Raw genomic sequence first — 17,933 nt, forward strand, 5'->3', positions numbered from 1 at the left:
GATTAACTGTAGATAAGATAAAATAAGATAAGATAAAATAAGATAATCCTTTATTAGTCCCGCAGCGGGGAAATTTACAGGATTACAGCAGCATAGATATAGTGCAAACAAGGTACATAGTATTTTAAATAATCAAGTAAGTAAGAAAAATAAAAAATCCACAATAACTAAAAAAAACAAAAAATCTTATAAATACAGACAGAATAATTATAGTTATAGTATTGGTGGTATTCCCGCTTAGGTATCCTTAATGATACACAGTTATAGTTGCCCACTTTGTCTTGACACTGTGCAATAATTATGTTACATAGTAAATCATTAATTGGATCATTTAAAAAATAAATAAATGAATATACACCGTTAAAAACACAAATCACACGAGTTTCGCATTCGTGGTTCATTTTGCGCTCGTCGGCACCCGTAGCTCTGCGACATTGGATGACGCTGCGTCGGAAGAGGAGTATCTCTGTAATCCAAACATCGACGAGACAACCTCCATTGCTGTTATCTATAACAAATTATACCTCAGCGATTTAACTAACAGTATGGCTGCTCAGAAGATAAACGAGGCTCATGAGCACATAGCGAAAGCTGAAAAATGGTGAGTTTGGATGAATACCGTGGTTTCTTTTCCTCACCAGGAAATGGCATGTTGTGTTACTGTCAAAGGCCACTGTGGTGTTCTTCATCGGGGTAATGCGACATAAATATACAGTGTGTTTCTGCATCCTCAGTTCATTATAGTTAAATGTAATAACAACCATTCAACCACAATCCTGTCTTCTTCTGTCTTTTCTACTAAACGGATCACGCAGTTTATTTATGATTTGCTGATCATCATGTAAAACCCTCTGAGGCAAATGTGTGATTCATGTTTTTTTTGTTTTTGTTTTTTTTGCTTTACAAAATAACTTGCATTGAATGTATTTGTAGCTTAAAGACAGGTCTGACAAAGTGGAAGCCGGATTTTGACAGTGCTGCGTCAGAATACGCCAAAGCAGGTGACTTAACATTCATGTAATATGAAGTAATCATTTAACAAATGTCCCCCATTTGTGTCGCTCACTGTCTACTCGTGTCCTTCTTGTTTTAGCCGTGTGCTTCAAGAATGCGAAGCAGTATGACCAAGCAAAAGAAGCTTACCTGAAGGAAGCTGAATATCACACAGAAAACAAGACGTATCCTTTCTGTCTTCTGAACACAGCTGCAGGACACTATACTGCACTTTGATTTGTGTCTGTTTCCTTAACTTTTTTCCTACAGGCTTTTCCATGCTGCAAAGTAAGTATCTTGTGTTACAACCCAGCTATTAGTCAGCAGCAAACATAAATAAACAACTTTTTTATTTTTTATTCAAACTCTATTTTTTTCTCTCAGGGCTATTGAACAGGCAGGTATGATGATGAAGGTGAGTGCAGATTAAACATTGAACTCAATAACAGATGGATGTAGGTAAACTGTCTGCAGCAGAATTATAATTCAGCTGCGTTTGCATTGCTACAGGAACAAAAGAAGATGCCAGAGGCTATTCAGTTAATAGAGAAAGCCTGTATGATGTACATGGAGAATGGGACTCCTGACACTGCTGCCATGGCTCTGGACCGGGCTGGAAAGTAAATATATCTTCTTATTTTCTACACTTAAGGAAGTTGGCTGTTTTACCTTACATCAATTCCTTAACTGTTTGCTTTAAGTCTTATTATTTATTATCCAACACTGTACCTTTTAGTTCTAATTAATATCCATCCACTTAAAAGGGGTTACTGATGCAATGTCAGATTAGTTCAGGGGCCAAGAATATTTAGACTTTCCTTTGATCTAAAAACTTTATTTTATTATTCACCAGACTGATAGAGCCTATAAACCTAGAGAAAGCTGTGGACCTGTATCAGAAGGCAGCTGGCGTGTTTGAGGTAAAATTGAGCTTCTGACAAACCTACATTTATTATTTAATTGATAAGGATTGTTGATTTTATGTATTTATGCTTATAAACATCAATGTTTTTTCTCTGTAGAATGAGGACCGCCTGCGTCAGGCAGTTGAACTGCTGGGGAAAGCCTCCAGACTTCTGGTCAGGTTAAGAAGGTAAAATAAATAAAGATAAGGTGGAGGGGACGGATGTAGATGGTGTTTTTTTTTTATTTTTATAAAACACAGTATCAGTTTTAGCTGTCTTGTTTCAGCTAATGCTGAAGTAGTTAGCTATCAAGCAAGTTGAAAGATAACTTTTATTCATTAACCTCACTTAGATCTCACCCATATATAAAGGTGTTAAAGCTGTTTCAAATATTTTATATATTCACCTGCTAATGTGTCAAATTGACACAACAGCCCCAAACTGTTTATTCTTGTTTTTAAATAAAGTTAAAAGACAGTACCTGCTTCTCATCATTCCTCACTTGGTTATTGTTTCTCACCAGGTTGGATGAAGCTACAGTCGCTCTGCAGAAAGAGAAGAACATGTACAAAGAGATTGAGAACTTCCCCATGTGCTTCAAGGTGGGTTGTTGTTGTCAAACATAATATATTACCACAGTCGGCTAGAATTTAATATCTAGGCAATGCTGTGGTGTCCCTGCCGGGTATTTAAGTTGACGTGCAACCTGTATTTCTCTTAGATCATCAATATACCACAGCAGTGTAAACTCAGAACTGTTGTCTCAGTATAAACTAAACATATTGAAGATATTTGGTGGAATATGTTACAAAATGCATCATTATCGCACTTTATGAGTTTTTAGATGCTTATGGAGTTTTGTGGCGGTAGTTGTTAGTAGGATGAATTCATTGTTGGTTTGTTATCATTAAAGGAATCATTAATAATAGTATAATGTAAAATGAATGAATGTAAAAATGAGGAGCAGACTGGAGATCCTACCAGATCTTTAGGGCCTGTTCAGTAGCTAACCCTGACCTCTGACCCCTAAGAAATGTAAACACATTCAAATGGATTTAATCAGCTGATATTAATCATACATGTTGGTCTATGCTTTTCATTCTTTAGAAAACAACTGCTCAAGTACTGGTTCATCTTCATAGAGCGGACTACGTAGCAGCTGATAAATGTGTCAGAGAAAGTTACAGGTATGATCTTTATCACATTCTGTAATTTCTGTAATCTGGAATTACAAAGAGACAAAGTTTCCTTGTGCAAGGCATTAAATCTCTACCAGGTGACAGCTGATTTCCTGTAGTCAAACAGAAAACTTTGCAGTCAAAAGTTGATGGTATGCAAAGGCTCTCTTGGGAGTCTGTTTACCCTTGACATTACCTCACGTTCACGGTGTAACACTTCTGCCTCTTGAAACTGAGGATCATAACATGAAGTGCTGCTTGGTCTCACTAGCCTGCCCGGGTACAGTGGAAGCGAAGATTGCATTGCCATGGAGACGCTACTGCAGGGCTACGATGAGCAGGACGAGGACCAGGTCTACCGTGTGTGCAGCTCACCTTTACTGAAGTACATGGACAATGACGTGAGTACTGGTAACACCATTATAAATATGTATATATAAACATAGATTTATTTATTTGGGGTGTTTTGACAGCAATCTGCTGCAGATAATACACTGACTGAGGATAAGTACCTCTTACAACCCCACTTCCAAAAATCTAAACTATCATTTTGGGTTCAACACTCCAAAACTCATTTAATCTGCTTCATGAAGACGTTGCGTATGGTTTGATGAGGTTTGATCTACAGGGCGATGGTGTCATAAACAAACAACCCAACAACTTTTATCACATTTAAATTAAAATGTTGCTTAACTAGATTCATGCGCAACATTACAACATCACTTTTTTCCTGCGGAGCCCCGCCTTTTTCAAACCACTGTCAAAAGCACAAAAAACAACAGAAATCTCTCATATGAAATAACCAAAATTGTTCAAACTTCTGCAGAAAATGTACAGCAAATATAGTAAGAAGCTTATTACAGATAGATTTTCAGGGTCTTTAAAATCTGATGACTCACTTTACTCCCTGGTGTCTCACAGTACGCTAAACTGGCCATTTCCTTGAGGGTACCTGGAGGAGGTGGAAAGAAGAAGAAGGCTGCTGCTGCTCCACAAGGCGGCGCTGGTGGTGCGCCAGCTGCCGCTGAGGATGAGGATGATTATGAGGGAGGCCTGTGTTAGCCTTCAGCCTCCAAAGGGCCGACTCTACCCATCTGCTGCTCCTCCACTATACCCTCTGTGTACGAGTTAAAAACCTTGACGAATCCTTTCAGCTCTGAAGCCCAGATGTGTGGATGTTTAATCTTTATTGTGCAAGAAATAAGAAAAAAAGCTAATTTGAAAAAAACACCCTACAGTTATAGTGAGTGCTGCAGAAGAGTCGACCCGAGTCTGAGCAGCTTTTCAATTTGTGTTTCTTTGAGGTGGATCCTCGGTGTAATGAAACATCTTCAATGTCCTATAATGTATGAAAGCCTGTCGTATGTAAATGTTCCATTACTTCGTCTCTGTGAAGCTGTACATTTTGCTCTTATTGTTTGTGAGTCTTAAGATTACTATAGGTATATTCAAATCAGAAATGCTCTAAGTATGTCTAATGAATTGATCAGTGTATAGGTGTTTATTTGTACAGTTAAATTATTCATGTTTATGGCTGCAGCCTGTTGAAAATGTTACTGGAACAATATGCAATCAGTTTGTTAATGCATGTTTGCAATAATGTAATGGTAAATCAACGATTTGTGAATATTAAGGCTTAAAAATGATTGACACTTCAGCATTAATGCCTATTCAAGTTATTCAAGAATATTTAAATAACAGTACAGTTCCTGATGGCGCAGCTTGTAGCCAAGTTTACACGTTTTCTTCGGTGTGTGTGTGTTCTCTTCCACATTTAACAAAAGAAAGTCGTGGCTGTGTCTTTATTTCCAATTTTCACAGTACAATCCTCAAATTCAATGGACTTAAACATGAAAAAGGAACCATGCAGTGATGCTTTCAGTACATTGTCCCCACTGATTTTATGGAATTGTGCTTTAGCTTATCGCTCATACTGTTAATATGAGAAGCTCACTATAAGGGACAAATTCATTAACTTGCCAATTAAAATGATTATATTACTATATAACTAAAGGTGATAAAGGGACTGTTTACATTTTTTATTTGTGCTGTTGTGGCCCACTACTTGTATATTCCTCAAAGCATATCTCTAAAGTTCGCACATGCATCAATAAACATTTCCATCTTGTGGCATTTTATGGTCTCTGTTTATGGTCTCTGTGTGTGTGTGTGTGTGTGTGTGTGCGTGCGTGCGTGCGTGCACACATACTCATTCATGCTACTTTTGTGATGCCCTCTCATTGTCTGTGATGCATATGTGCATTAGCAAGTTCAAAACAAACTAAATGCTGCCTTTGGTGAAAATAAAAAATGTAGTGTTTACGAAAAACTTCAAGAGTTTGTCAAAATGTATAAAAATGTGAAGTCCTGTCAATGCAATACATTCCACACTATCTTAAACCACATGCCATACTGCCATTTTTTCAATCAATCGGTTGATTGGGGGGGGTAAAAAAACCCTTTCCATGGCACTTGTCATAGCAGAAAAAGTTTTGGGTTCAATTCCATTTAGGTGTCCTAGTTAGCCAGGACCAAGGAACTGACTCACCTAAATGACATGCAGTTGCTTTTTTTTTTTTTTTTTACTGGGATCAATCCCACCTGTACTTTTCCTGCTATGGCAAGACAAAATGTGGAGGTATCTATTTATTAAATGTATAGCCGCTTGTCCGGGCCAGCCAGTCAATTCAGGAAGGGGTCGCTTTTGCACAGACCACAGCAATCCTACACATCACCATTGAACAGTCTATTGAAGGGAATACTTCCATTGAATTGGAGAAAGCATTTGACAGGACAACACAATGGCATCTAAAGGATCACTACGGCATTCTCATCAAGATTATGGATTTAATCAAGAACTCAATTGATGAAACTTCATGCAAAGTCATGCTTGCAAGCCAGCTTTCTCAGAGCTTAAAGGTCACCACGAGCAACAAGAAGGGTTGTCACATTCCTGTTACTCCTGGCAACTGACTGGACAAGATGGAAACAAATGAAGGGAATAGAAATGGAATTCAGTGGACAATGTGGGAGTTTAGCTGCTCCCACATTGTCTGTTGAATTCCATTTCTATGGTCTACTTGACCTTGACTTTGCAGATGACATAGCTCTCCTTTGGCACACACAGATACGAATGCAGAAGAAGACGTACGGACTCTCACAAGCTGCAACAAAGGTTTTAGTGGTGTGGTGGCCATCTTCAAACCGGATGGTCTCAGGTTCAGTCGGCTGCAGTTGTTTTCCATTAAAATCCTGTTTAAGCACTGTTGACCAACACACAGATTATCCACCTGCTCACTCACAATCCTTCCCCACCAGCAAACAACAGCTGAATGCAAAACTCAACACCGTTCCAGATGTTTTATTTTCAGATCTCTGGACCTCTGTCATACCACAACGCCTTAAACATACAGGAACAATTTCACATTTCATTCCACCGTGAACTGTCTCCCTTAAACTTGTATGTACATGTAATGAAAATTAGTCATGGCAATAATGAAGTTTTTCTATCATGCTACAATGTCCTCTAATGCATAGTTTGGACCAAAGGGCTTCGTGTTTCAGCCCTTCATGTGAGGAATCTTTTTTTTGTGTCAGCTCGTTTCTTCTTCGATGACTGAATGCACACGACGCGCCACAGTGTTCATGAGTATGAATGTTAAAAACAGCGAGAGGTTCACAAGTGATGAGCAAGAATCTACCACCTAATGCATGTTACCCTGATTCAAAAACAGCCCTCTGCTGGTCTCAATTCTTGCCAACCTATAGATGAGTCCACACATGGATTATTGGCAATTAATCTCTACGAGGAAAACAGTCCACAGCGTTACATTTACTTTCCTAATTCAGCCTTAAATTGTTTCCCTTTGCAGTAAACATACTCAGTGTCAGCCTTTCTGATATATCATACCCACATTAAAATTCATGCCATTTAAATAGCTCTCATCTTTTCTACAATCTCATATTCTTTCCATCAAAGCCTACATATTGTAACATATAACTCATACAATGAATATCTGTGAAAAGAGCTCTTCCTGAGAAAGATATGTATGTAGTAGATAACAGTTCTCCTCATACAAACAAAACAAGTCAAGTAAAGATTGTCTGATAATGTTTTCTGCGTTGTGTCTCTCAGGAGGCTCCCATGTGACCTCTGACCTTTAAAAAAAAAAAAAAAAAAAAAAAAAAAGGAGGTCTTTATGTTCATGTTTCTTGGTCAAAACCAGCGTTTTCCCTCAATCCACATCCTTCAAAAAAACTTGGAGGAATGAAAGCTCAATATTGCACAGTCCCACAGTCCAAGCGTTCCAGTTGGGAGAAAATATGAGATTGTGCTCATGTGGTCATTATTGTGCACTTATTTGTTGATGGGAAGCCCTTAAAGTTTAATGTTGCAGCCCGTTATCTCTCCGCCTACCATGCGATTGTAAAAATGTTAGAGACAGGCATGAAGAGCGATGAGTTACCTCGGCAATTGTGTTTAAAAACATACCTTTATGTTAGGGACTTTAAATAACTTAGGAAAATTGTCCATAAAGATTTCTCCGTCTCCAACTGGACACCAGCTGCTTGTTTTATCAACTGGATGACAAACTGAGCCAGGTTTCGTGAGATAAATACAGCACCTGCAAATCTGTCCTCAATTGTTAATATTATGACTGCAATTGTTGTTGTTTTTATCAGTTAATAGTATAAAATACCAGTTTATAACTCAAGTGTGGTGCTAACACTGTATCGCTGCCATCAGAGCTCAGTAGAACAGGACAGTGCTGGTCCTCAGCTGACTTTGTGCTCCCTCAGCACATAAATCGGCTGAAACAGCTGCTCGCATCATCGACCACTTTCAGAATGAGCGGCTCCTCCAGTCCCAAAAAGCTCCGACCTTCATCAGTCTACGCCTCCTTGCTGTGTTTCACTCAGTTTTCTCTCTGGTCCACTTGATCATAGTCTCTGGAGAGCGGTAGAGGAAGATGAGTTTGGCGTACATGTCCTCCTCCAGGTCCAGCTCCCCCGTCTCTCGGACCAGGAAGATGTCCGTGCACAGTTTGAGGATGCGGTCCACGTTGGGCAGCTCCTCGAACATGATGGTGTGGGAGATGCCGCTGAAGAACTCGCGCACAAACTTGCCGATGACCAGAACCACAGAGGCGTACAAGCCCATGATCCTAGACAGGAAATAGAGAAAGGAAATAAGACAATGTGCTCCTTGACTCTTCCTCATCACAGTCCTGGCATATAACAAAAGGTTATTTTGTGATTTTTTGTTTTTGGTGCCTCGTCTGCTCCCAGTTCATTTTTGCTGGTCAAATTTATACAGATAATGGTTTTACGACGGCCTACAGAGCGGCACAACCGCACATACACATCATGTGGTGAAAGTTTAATTCTTAGAAAGAAAAAAAACGATCAGAATAGGCAGGTCAGAGAAGTAAAAACATTTTAAAATCAGCCAAGAAAAAAAGCAATCAGGGCATCTCTAGCTGCTTTCCTATCCTGTTAATCATCCTGCGACCCCCTAGATTTATCCAGGGATCCCTTGGTTAGGAATCATTGTTTCCTGTTGTTTCTAATAACAAGTTTAAGTTCAAATGACCATGCAAATGAGGTGAATAATCACCAGACCATGCTCACTGTGTGTAGAGCTTTGGATAATGTCTTAAAAGGTAAAATGTTTATTGAATGTAAATGCAGCTATTTCATTAATGCACCAAAGTAGGACAAATGCTTGTTTCGGTTTTCTAAATAACCACATACCCATATCCCGCCAGAAAGCCCAAACTGGGCGGGCTGACTTTGTCGCTAAATACATAGAGTTCCAGGCCTTGAGTCTTGTTGGGAGCCCTCTTTGGTATCGGGCCCGGCTTCGTCTGGCTGACAATCCACCATTCCTGGACCAGATTCCCGTCTCTATTCAGGTTCAAGGTGACGTTCAACATCTTTTCATCTACAAAGATGAGGAATACAATTATGTTCTTTAATCAGAATAAAACTGCTACAAATGCAAACAATGTTTTGTTTCTTTAAAAAAAAAAAAGAACACATTTACAAAAAACGTTCTCCCATTCCCAGTTTCAAAACATTGAACTGTGTTATTAAAATCTTTCAGATCATTCTTATGGCACAGGAGATATTCTTTCCTTTCTAATAGTGGGCATTTTGTTTTTTTGATACTGCTTATCTAAACTTAAATAAATGTACAAAGATGATTCAGCACTTTATATTCCTACGGGCACTTTAAGAATAGGTGTCAATTTATTGAAAGGTGAAATGTTTACTTTAAATTGAGGCTCTTAAATTTCCTTTGGTCTCATTAAATCAAGTAACAACTATGCAAAAAAAAAATCCAATCAAAACATTGTTAAAAACGGTGACATTCACCTTTATAAAGATCAACAGCCTTGGCATCTGAGTCACTGGGGGCTCGAATAAAGCGAGGGAAGATCTCTTTTAGGGTCCTGCAGAGGAAGAAAGGCCATTACTGCAGCAAAACACTCTTTATTACATGACATAAAAAAGAGGAGGAGAGTATCTCATCTGTGACTGATGGAAACAAGAATTTAGCTCCTGATTATCACATTACAGTGAAAAAGTACAAAGAAGAGAGGAGGCACACTCTGATATACTCACACTTGTGTACTTGAGTAGTTTCCTGTACTGCTTAGGATCTCTATGAGCTCCTTCTTTGTTTCTTGTTCGAGAGCTCTCACCCATTTTCCTGACGCTGTTTCAGACTTGGCTCCAAGAGTGAAGTTTCTGAGATCATGACGAGAAACAAAACATACAAGAATTAATTTGAAGAATTTATCACTTCATGAAATTGCAGCTGCTTGTGAGCTAAATTTCTTATTCAAAATATTAACTGATATTAGATAAGATAGAAAGGTACATACAATACACATAACACAACATTAAAAAAATCAAATATACAGTATACAATATACAAAAGTCCAAATTGGCAGGTCGTGGCAAATATGTTATATAAATATATAAAGCAGTCTGTGTTAAATGCCAGTATGGCATATAGAGACAGACAACCACTCACACTCACATCCACACCTACGGGCAATTTAGAGTCTTCAATGCACCTAAGCTGCATGGCTGACACAGGGAGAACATGCAAACTCCACACAGAAGGTTGTTTTTTTGCCCAGGAATTGAACCCAGGCCCCTCTTGCTGTGAGGCGACAGTGCTAACCAAGGGAATAAAACACTTCTAATAAATGTTCCAGCTGGCTCTTAATCGACGGCCAGACGGAAGAAGCTCAAACCCTGAGATTAGTGGATGTGAGGTATCTGCAGCCTTCCCTGTGTACAGCACTGTCAAATACATTACAAAGTTGTTTCTGTGAACTGCAAATCACCTTCAACGCTATACAAACAATCTTGGAGAGCTTTTTTTTGCTCTTTGCACTTGAGCTGGTAACTCGAGCTTTTATGCTTTTGCATGCTATTTCAAGTATGTGTTGGCTAACGCCAAAGCTCCTCAGCTGATTGGCTCTCCTAAATATTCCCTCTGCGTTCTCATTAAAAGTTCATCAATCAGCTCATCAATGATTGTGCCCGAGTGCTTAAAATGGCAGAGAGAAGCAGAGGGTCAACAGCCAAACTGCACCCCTACCAATCATTTTGTGTGGATTTGTTTTTGTGTTTATATGCATATGATTGATTGATTTGGCCAGACTACAGTCTCTGCAAGTAGACCCTTTTAAAAAAAAGTCCTGCAGGACATCTTCACAACATCAACTCACGACTGAAATATAATCCTGAGGATTTTTTTATATTCCTCAAGGACCATCTGATTGTGTGTTACTGGATTTTAAGATGTCTTGTAATCCCATGAGCCAAATGTTCGGCATGCCCTGGTACTAAAAGTTAACTGACTACACGGTGAACAGTGCACTAAGTGTCATCAAATAATGTGAGTAAATAAATGTTTCCCCTTTTTTGTTGTACTCTCTGACTATTGATCATAATTCATCCACTTTCTTGTCACATAGTAAAGAAACATGCAGACACGGTGAATGGACAACATGCAGGAGATGTACCTTTGCACAGACCAGGACACAGTGACGTGGAATTCCTCATTACTGCCCAACATCTCAATCAGGTTTCTTCTGCTGGGTGGACTGATGGTCCACAGAGAGTTGGAGTTGCCTTTAAGATCTGCAATGATCAGGTCCTCTGGCAGGTAGCCCTCTAGCCACTGCAAGGCGTCCTAACCGCGGAAAAAAATATATTTAAAACGTGCAATGTGTGAAATTCTTAGCCAACCGCATAGCAGTGTTACTCTTCGCAGGGCAATGTTGGTCTGTCTCCCACTTTGGTTATGAATGAAATATCTCAACAGCTATTGGGTGGATTGACATTCAATGTGGTACAGGCCTTCATGTTCCTCACAGGATGAACTTTGGTAACTTTTTTATTTGTCCAAATATTTGTTTTCATTTGTTTACTTTAAGCAGAATACATTAGTTAAATAACTGAGTAGACGACTGACAGAAAAATAGAACAGCAACTATCTTAATAATTAATGAATCAAACAAGTTTTTTGAGCGTCCCCCTATTATAGCTTCTCAATTGTGAGAATCTGCTGCTTTTCTTAATGTGATAATAAACGAAAAACCTTTTTGGCCTGTTGATAGGAAAAAGCAAGTGTCTCGTTGCATTTCCTTGGGCTTTAGGAAATTGTAAAAGGCATTTATCACATTATCCTAATATTTTATAAACTAAACAATTAATTAATCGAGAAGAAAATAGTTTATGTTTCCTGCTAATTGGCAGTTTGTTAAAGTCCCTAAACTTTGAGTATAAACATGATAAACATTACCTGATAAAATTAAGCAAATTCATATTTGTGAGCAAAGACCCAACACTCCCTCATGAGCAAACATTGGGGCGACTCAACAAGGAAAAGGCAAGCAGAACAGAACAGCGTGTACATTTTTTTGGTATTTGTAAGATGGTAACTAAAAGAAGGAGAGAGCTATAAGGGCTTGAGCAGAACTATTGTCAGTTTAAATGTATAGCGGATAATTATCACCTGTAAAGAACACTATTAAAAAATTAACTGTGTTAAACTAGAGCCGAAACCGAGTGCATTTCTTTTTCAATACATTGACTTATACAACAACAAATGCTACAACTGACATTGTGTATTTGTTATATATGTCTTATACTTACATCACAAGTCTTATATCCGTTCATAAACGTTTCATATTCGAATTTTGTCACATCCTGCAGTTGTTTTTGCTGAGCGCTCATGGTGAAGATGGGCTGTGAAAAAAAGACATTGATTGTTTGTTTTTAGTATTTGTGAGTGTTTCCCAGATACAGAATCAAACATTGAACCACGCAGCCAGAAAACTTACACAACCTAGAAAATACGGTCACAGTATTCTGGCTTATCTCTCACATCTGATCAAAAAGTGCCAGTTCAAGCCATTCAAATAAAGACTTTCCTTAGAATGAATAACAGACTTATTTATTTCAACTTCTCAAAGGAGGAAGGATTTCATTTGATTTGAGAAGCATTTTAGATTTGGACAGAGTTTCTCAGTAAAGCACTAGGTAAGCTTGTTTTGCCTCAAATTATTTGATAAAAGAAACTGTGTTCACACCTGAAAGCCAGCCAGGGTGATTTCAAACGACACATCCAGTGGTGGGTTGTGAACTCCGGCCACGGATTTAACAAGGGACATGAAGAGCAGCGGAAACCAGACGATACAGATCAGCAGCACCACGATCATCCCTCCCATCCCGTACTTCACCACCTTCTTCTTCTTCTGGCCTCGGGGCTGGGGATACCTCTGAGGATGGATGCGATAAAGGACAGTGAGATGTTTTATATGACCTGGATAACAGCTGTGCAGACCTGATGCAACAGTAATGGCTACATGTTTTCTATGCCTGGACTACTTTTGGTAAATCCGTTAGAATTAGGCAATTAATAGGACTAGGATTAAAAAGTAAAGATGGACCAAAAACTTTCAGAAGAAGAGGTACTTGCACACTGATCCAGGAAGGACTGCAAGAGTGCATTACTTACTTAAGTGAGCCTTAGGATAAACATATTTTTAGTGCACTTTTGGGAATATCAGGCACCAAAAAAATGTTTTCTTTGTTAACTAATATACAGTTCAGTGCAGAAAGTGACAGCCCAACTGATTTAAGAAAAGAAAAGATCTACTTCAACAAATCACAATGGTAAATTTCATCATGAATTCCAACATGGCAGACTTTGGCTCTGAAAGCGATTCACTTTCCCCACAATGATAAAAACCTTCTCAGACTCTCTCCAGCATTTGAGGATAAAGATGTGAGCGTAGATGTCCTCCACGCAGATCCAGCTGGACAAAGACAGCGAGGTGTCCGTCCAAACCCAGTCCATCACGGCTCGCAGCTCTGTTAGGAACGGCACCAGACGGAAACTACAAACAACAGACACATCTTAGTTATTTAGGCAAAATATGAGAAAAAAATTAAATCTGATTCAGTATTTCTATTCAGAAAATCATGCTTAGGAATTATAATAAAACAGTATAGTTCTGTATAGTTTTAACTGGGGGGGGGGGGGGGGGGTTACACTAAGAAGCCAAAACAACGCTAAATGATCTTAATTAAAATTAGTTAAGAGTAATATGACTGGACAGCACTAAAAGTTGTTGGCGACCACTACACATTTTTACATCAATATCCAATGATGGAAAGTAACTAAGTACATTCATGTATTTCAGTAGAATTTTGAGGTTCTTGGAATTTACTAATTTATACTTTTACTGCACTAACTAACATCTCACAGGATAATATAGAGTTTTTTTTACTCCACTACATTTATTTGACAGCTAAAGTTACTAGTAACTGTTAAAACAAAGATTTTACACAATGGAAAATTCAAAAACTTCAAAAATAGAACACATTGTTAAAGACTAAACCAGTGGTTTGCAACTTTTACTTGAAATTGATTATTTCACATTGATACTTTTGGTTAATTAAAGGAACTGACTACTGCTTCCTCCACTTTTAATATCACTTAACAGCCCTTACATACTCGAACATACTCGAGCATGAACACAAATGTTCAGTATTTTCGCTTGAAGTGACATTAAAGACTTGAAAACTGATATATACAAGAGAACATTCCCAAAAGACCCTAAATAAATATCTTGTTCCCACATTTTTTAAACAAATAACTCCAGGTGTAATCCTGTCTTTCTCTCCATTCTTGCAACATCAGCTAGTAGTCAACCTTCAACACGACCGGAGCCTTAGACCTGTTTGCCCAGCTGGAAGAAATGATACTTTCCCCAGAGTAACTCACCCTTGAAACAGGAAAAGGTTGACATAATTGTAGCTTTTGGTGAGGAAGTTTCCCAAAACGCGGGTGGGATATCCACAGCGGATCTGATAGGCTGACAGCCCGAAGTAGATGCACTTGACAAAATACCACATCTGAGCGACTGTGTTCTCGTTGAAACGCCTACGAGGGTAAGAGAAGCAAAACAGTTTGTAAAATTGAAGTAATCTGGATCTTTTTTTCATTTATAGACAGCACAAAGACTGTAGGAATATTCTGTTTAATGTTATAAATAACAAATATTCCTATTTATTTTAGCTTTTTCAAGAAAAGTAGGACTGAACATATTCCTTTCAGCTGTAAAACATTCATAATCAAACATTTTTAGATGTTTTTCTTGATTAAAAATAGTAATTGAAGCATGCACCACAGACACAAAGCCATATTTCAAACCAAGGATATTTTCACCAAAGTACCTCAAAATATTGAACTTTAATTAGGACACTTAATGACTTGAGATTAAATACAAAACATATCTTATATGACGGAGGATTGAGTTCTTACTTTTCTGTGACTCCTGGCAGAATAAAGAACATCCAGAAGTGGATGCCAAAGACCAGGATGACCTGGAAGATGACTTTGCCCATTACAGACTTTCTGAGGTAGAGGGCCCGGTCCACCACCATGGTCCCGAACTGGATCAGGACCATGACCAAGAAAGGTCCTGGCACCTGATCCTCCGACAGAGACGATGTGATGTCTGCAGCTGAGTGTTTCTACAAGGGATGAAAATAAATGTTAACTTTGTCAGAAGTGATTTTGTTTATGGATTTGAATCTGATTCTAAAACTTACACCAAACGCCCAGAATCCAAACACAGTGATGATGAAGTCGACTGTGTCAGCGAGGAACATCAGCACATAGACGTCTGTGACTGCGCTGTACTCCGGGTGGATCAAGTTGTAGAAGAACTGCCTCATGGGAAGGTAGATCTCCATGAACCTATGAAGGAATAAAAAATAAAAAAAATGGGCCCTTTAAAACAGATTCATTCTTATGTGGCTTGTTAGAATGATTTAGGAGAATTCGCTGCATTCACCAATTTTCTTGTGTTTTGAATTTTCTCTCAAGTACAAACATTTTTTCCAGTGGTCAAGGCCTCTCATAAGAGTTGTGCATTTTTTTTTTACAAAGGTATGGTTTTGGTTTATTCTTAGTTGACTTTATGGCACATTTTTAGGATGAAATCTTATAATATTAGAAATGCTATTTGTGGTTATATTATTACATTAATTAGGATTTTGTTGCATATTTTTTCTGATGTTTGTCTGTAACTCATCGTTAATGCTACCTATTTTGGCCAGGACAGGTTTAAAAGGTTAAAGAAATATATGTGAGTTGACAGACACCACTGGTCTTATTTTGAGAGAGAACATAGGCAACATAAGTGTTTTCTCTCTACGTTTAAACTACTGCTACAGACGTAATATCTCATAAACCGCTTTTTATTACATTTAGAACAGTAACATGTTTTGATCGTCTGTTGCAGCACTTACCAAAATTACACTGACGGGAATGCTGTAATTAAAGGTCTAAATTTAGACCTTTGAAAGGTTTTAGCTGCTGTCTCACTGATTTGATTTTCCATTATTTGTCCAGAATACTTGCTGAGCACAGTTCTCATAACTACCCTCATAAAGTTACAAACTTTCTTGTATAATTACAGTGAGGACTGTTGGCCAGTAAGCAGCTGTGGGTGAAGATTAAAAAAACACAACTTTTGTGAACCAGCTGTGCTTCATTGTACCGCTTTATGACGAAAGCTTTTCCCTTGAGGAGCTGCCCCCTCAGCTTCTCCATGATCAGCTGTTTGCGGGTCTTCTGCTGGACGCTGGCCTCGCTGCCGTCCTTGTGACTGCTGTTGTGGGAAGTCGTACTTCCTGTGGAAACAATTTACATTTCAAGCTCTAAATGAGGCATGGCGAGGAGTCGAGTCACTGATAAAGTCTTAGATTCATAAACACAAAGACTTAATCCAAGAGTGAAGACTAGAGACCACAAGACGTGTTTTTTATGACACAAGCCCCGAGGACTCCTTCTATTTATTGTTGTTATAGTTTTTATTGTTAGAAGAGTAACAGATATGCTTACAGCAAAATGACACATCACATTCAGGGATATTTTTAAGGGAAGAGTGTTAACTGTCCCACATTCAGCCTCATGTTTTCTAGTTAGTAGTATGAAATAGACAATAGACAAAGATCCTCACCTCTCTTGGACCTTGCAGAAGAGCGGAGTGATCGGTGAGAAATGTGCGAGCCTCCACTGGAGCTCTTGCGTCGCTGGTAGGTCTGCTGTTGCGGGTATTGCACCAGGACATGTCCCGAATCAATGGAGGTCCCAAAGGTTATCGATCTCAAGGTGTGAGTGGAGCCTCTCCCATCGCTCATCAGTGAGGAGGCGTGATCAGACCCCATCTCACTCTGCTTGTCTCTCCCATCGTCCTCCGACTCGCTCTGACGAGAGGGCGCTCTCTTTTCTTTGGAGTCGTCTTCGTCCCAAAGACCGTGGCACTGTAAAATGAAAAGAGGAAAGAAACAGGGATTTGTTGAGGAAAGAAGGAGAACTGCAAGAAACAGCCAAATATTCTAGCAAGATTCAATGTCTGTGCAGCAGGGACATACATCTAAATTGGGTCAATATTGGCCTTTTATTCAAGATTGCTAATCGCTAATTGCATAGAAAGACCAAAAGAGTGAGACCATCTCACAACACTTTACAATTTCCCCAACGTTTCTGTGGCATTCATCCCAGAACTCCTTTTTTTCGAGTATAATATTGTCCCTAACTAAGAGTTTACATAGTCAAAACTGATTGGTTAGGTCTTGCCTAACATTGACTTATCATCAAATCATGTTGGTTTTTTTTAGCTCAATGATCCCCTTTGTTTAATATAATATTTTTCATATAGAAAAATTGTACAAACAACAAAATGATTGGCCAAGATATACATGTAACTATCACTTTGCTGTTTCAGAATAATGGACTTTCTTGACCTCTAATACATTTGGTGTTCCCTTGAACATTTATGGCAGCAAGGCAGAGTATGAGTGATTGACTAAAGATGAACCACAATGTTCCGTGTTCGTTGTTGGTTTGGGTCTTTTTGTGGAATTTGTTGACAACTAGAAAAATTTACAATGTCACAATTTGTATAATTTGTTAAGATGCACATATTCAGGTTAACATTCTCCAAATATTCTGTGTTTGCAGAAACCTTCAAAATGGATCTGTGGAAGAAGAGAGCCAGTAATTGGACCAGGTCGTAGTGGACGTAGCCATCCTTCTTCTCCACTCCAATGATGTTGGGAGGATAATATGGCTTATTCTTATCTAAGAGGTTCTCGTTGAAGCCGAAGAAGCCGAACTGGAAGAAGTACTTGACGACGATGGTGACCTGGAGGGGAAACAAAGTGTGTGTCAGTGAAGCTGTCAGGAAGTTTTACAATGAAACATAATAGAAACTCAATTCTTACTCTTACTCTACAATGCAATTATCTTTTT

At 38.7% G+C, this 17,933-nt stretch overlaps 2 protein-coding genes across 2 annotated transcripts in view; one reads left to right on the forward strand and one right to left on the reverse strand.

The window, feature by feature from the left end:
* Positions 1-423: 423 nt before the first annotated feature.
* On the forward strand, positions 424-5,209 carry napgb (N-ethylmaleimide-sensitive factor attachment protein, gamma b). The gene is made up of 12 exons (XM_054596218.1): positions 424-601; positions 934-1,001; positions 1,094-1,178; positions 1,264-1,281; positions 1,378-1,408; positions 1,504-1,613; positions 1,847-1,913; positions 2,016-2,086; positions 2,422-2,500; positions 3,006-3,085; positions 3,348-3,477; positions 3,998-5,209. Exons 1-12 carry the CDS (start codon positions 546-548, stop codon positions 4,136-4,138), a joined length of 936 nt encoding a protein of 311 aa, XP_054452193.1. The 5' UTR covers positions 424-545; the 3' UTR covers positions 4,139-5,209.
* Positions 5,210-7,273: 2,064 nt separating this feature from the next.
* LOC129112692 (piezo-type mechanosensitive ion channel component 2) overlaps positions 7,274-17,933 on the reverse strand; it is a 78,420-nt gene continuing 67,760 nt past the window's right edge. Inside the window, 14 exon segments of the mRNA XM_054624899.1 lie at positions 7,274-8,241; positions 8,831-9,020; positions 9,455-9,531; positions 9,704-9,829; positions 11,122-11,291; positions 12,257-12,349; positions 12,694-12,882; positions 13,356-13,503; positions 14,394-14,552; positions 14,934-15,145; positions 15,224-15,371; positions 16,177-16,309; positions 16,639-16,942; positions 17,647-17,826. Coding sequence (XP_054480874.1) covers positions 7,989-8,241; positions 8,831-9,020; positions 9,455-9,531; positions 9,704-9,829; positions 11,122-11,291; positions 12,257-12,349; positions 12,694-12,882; positions 13,356-13,503; positions 14,394-14,552; positions 14,934-15,145; positions 15,224-15,371; positions 16,177-16,309; positions 16,639-16,942; positions 17,647-17,826 — 2,382 coding nt within the window. The 3' untranslated portion in view covers positions 7,274-7,988.

This window comes from Anoplopoma fimbria, chromosome 3, assembly GCF_027596085.1.
Source record: "Anoplopoma fimbria isolate UVic2021 breed Golden Eagle Sablefish chromosome 3, Afim_UVic_2022, whole genome shotgun sequence".
NCBI lineage: Eukaryota > Metazoa > Chordata > Actinopteri > Perciformes > Anoplopomatidae > Anoplopoma > Anoplopoma fimbria.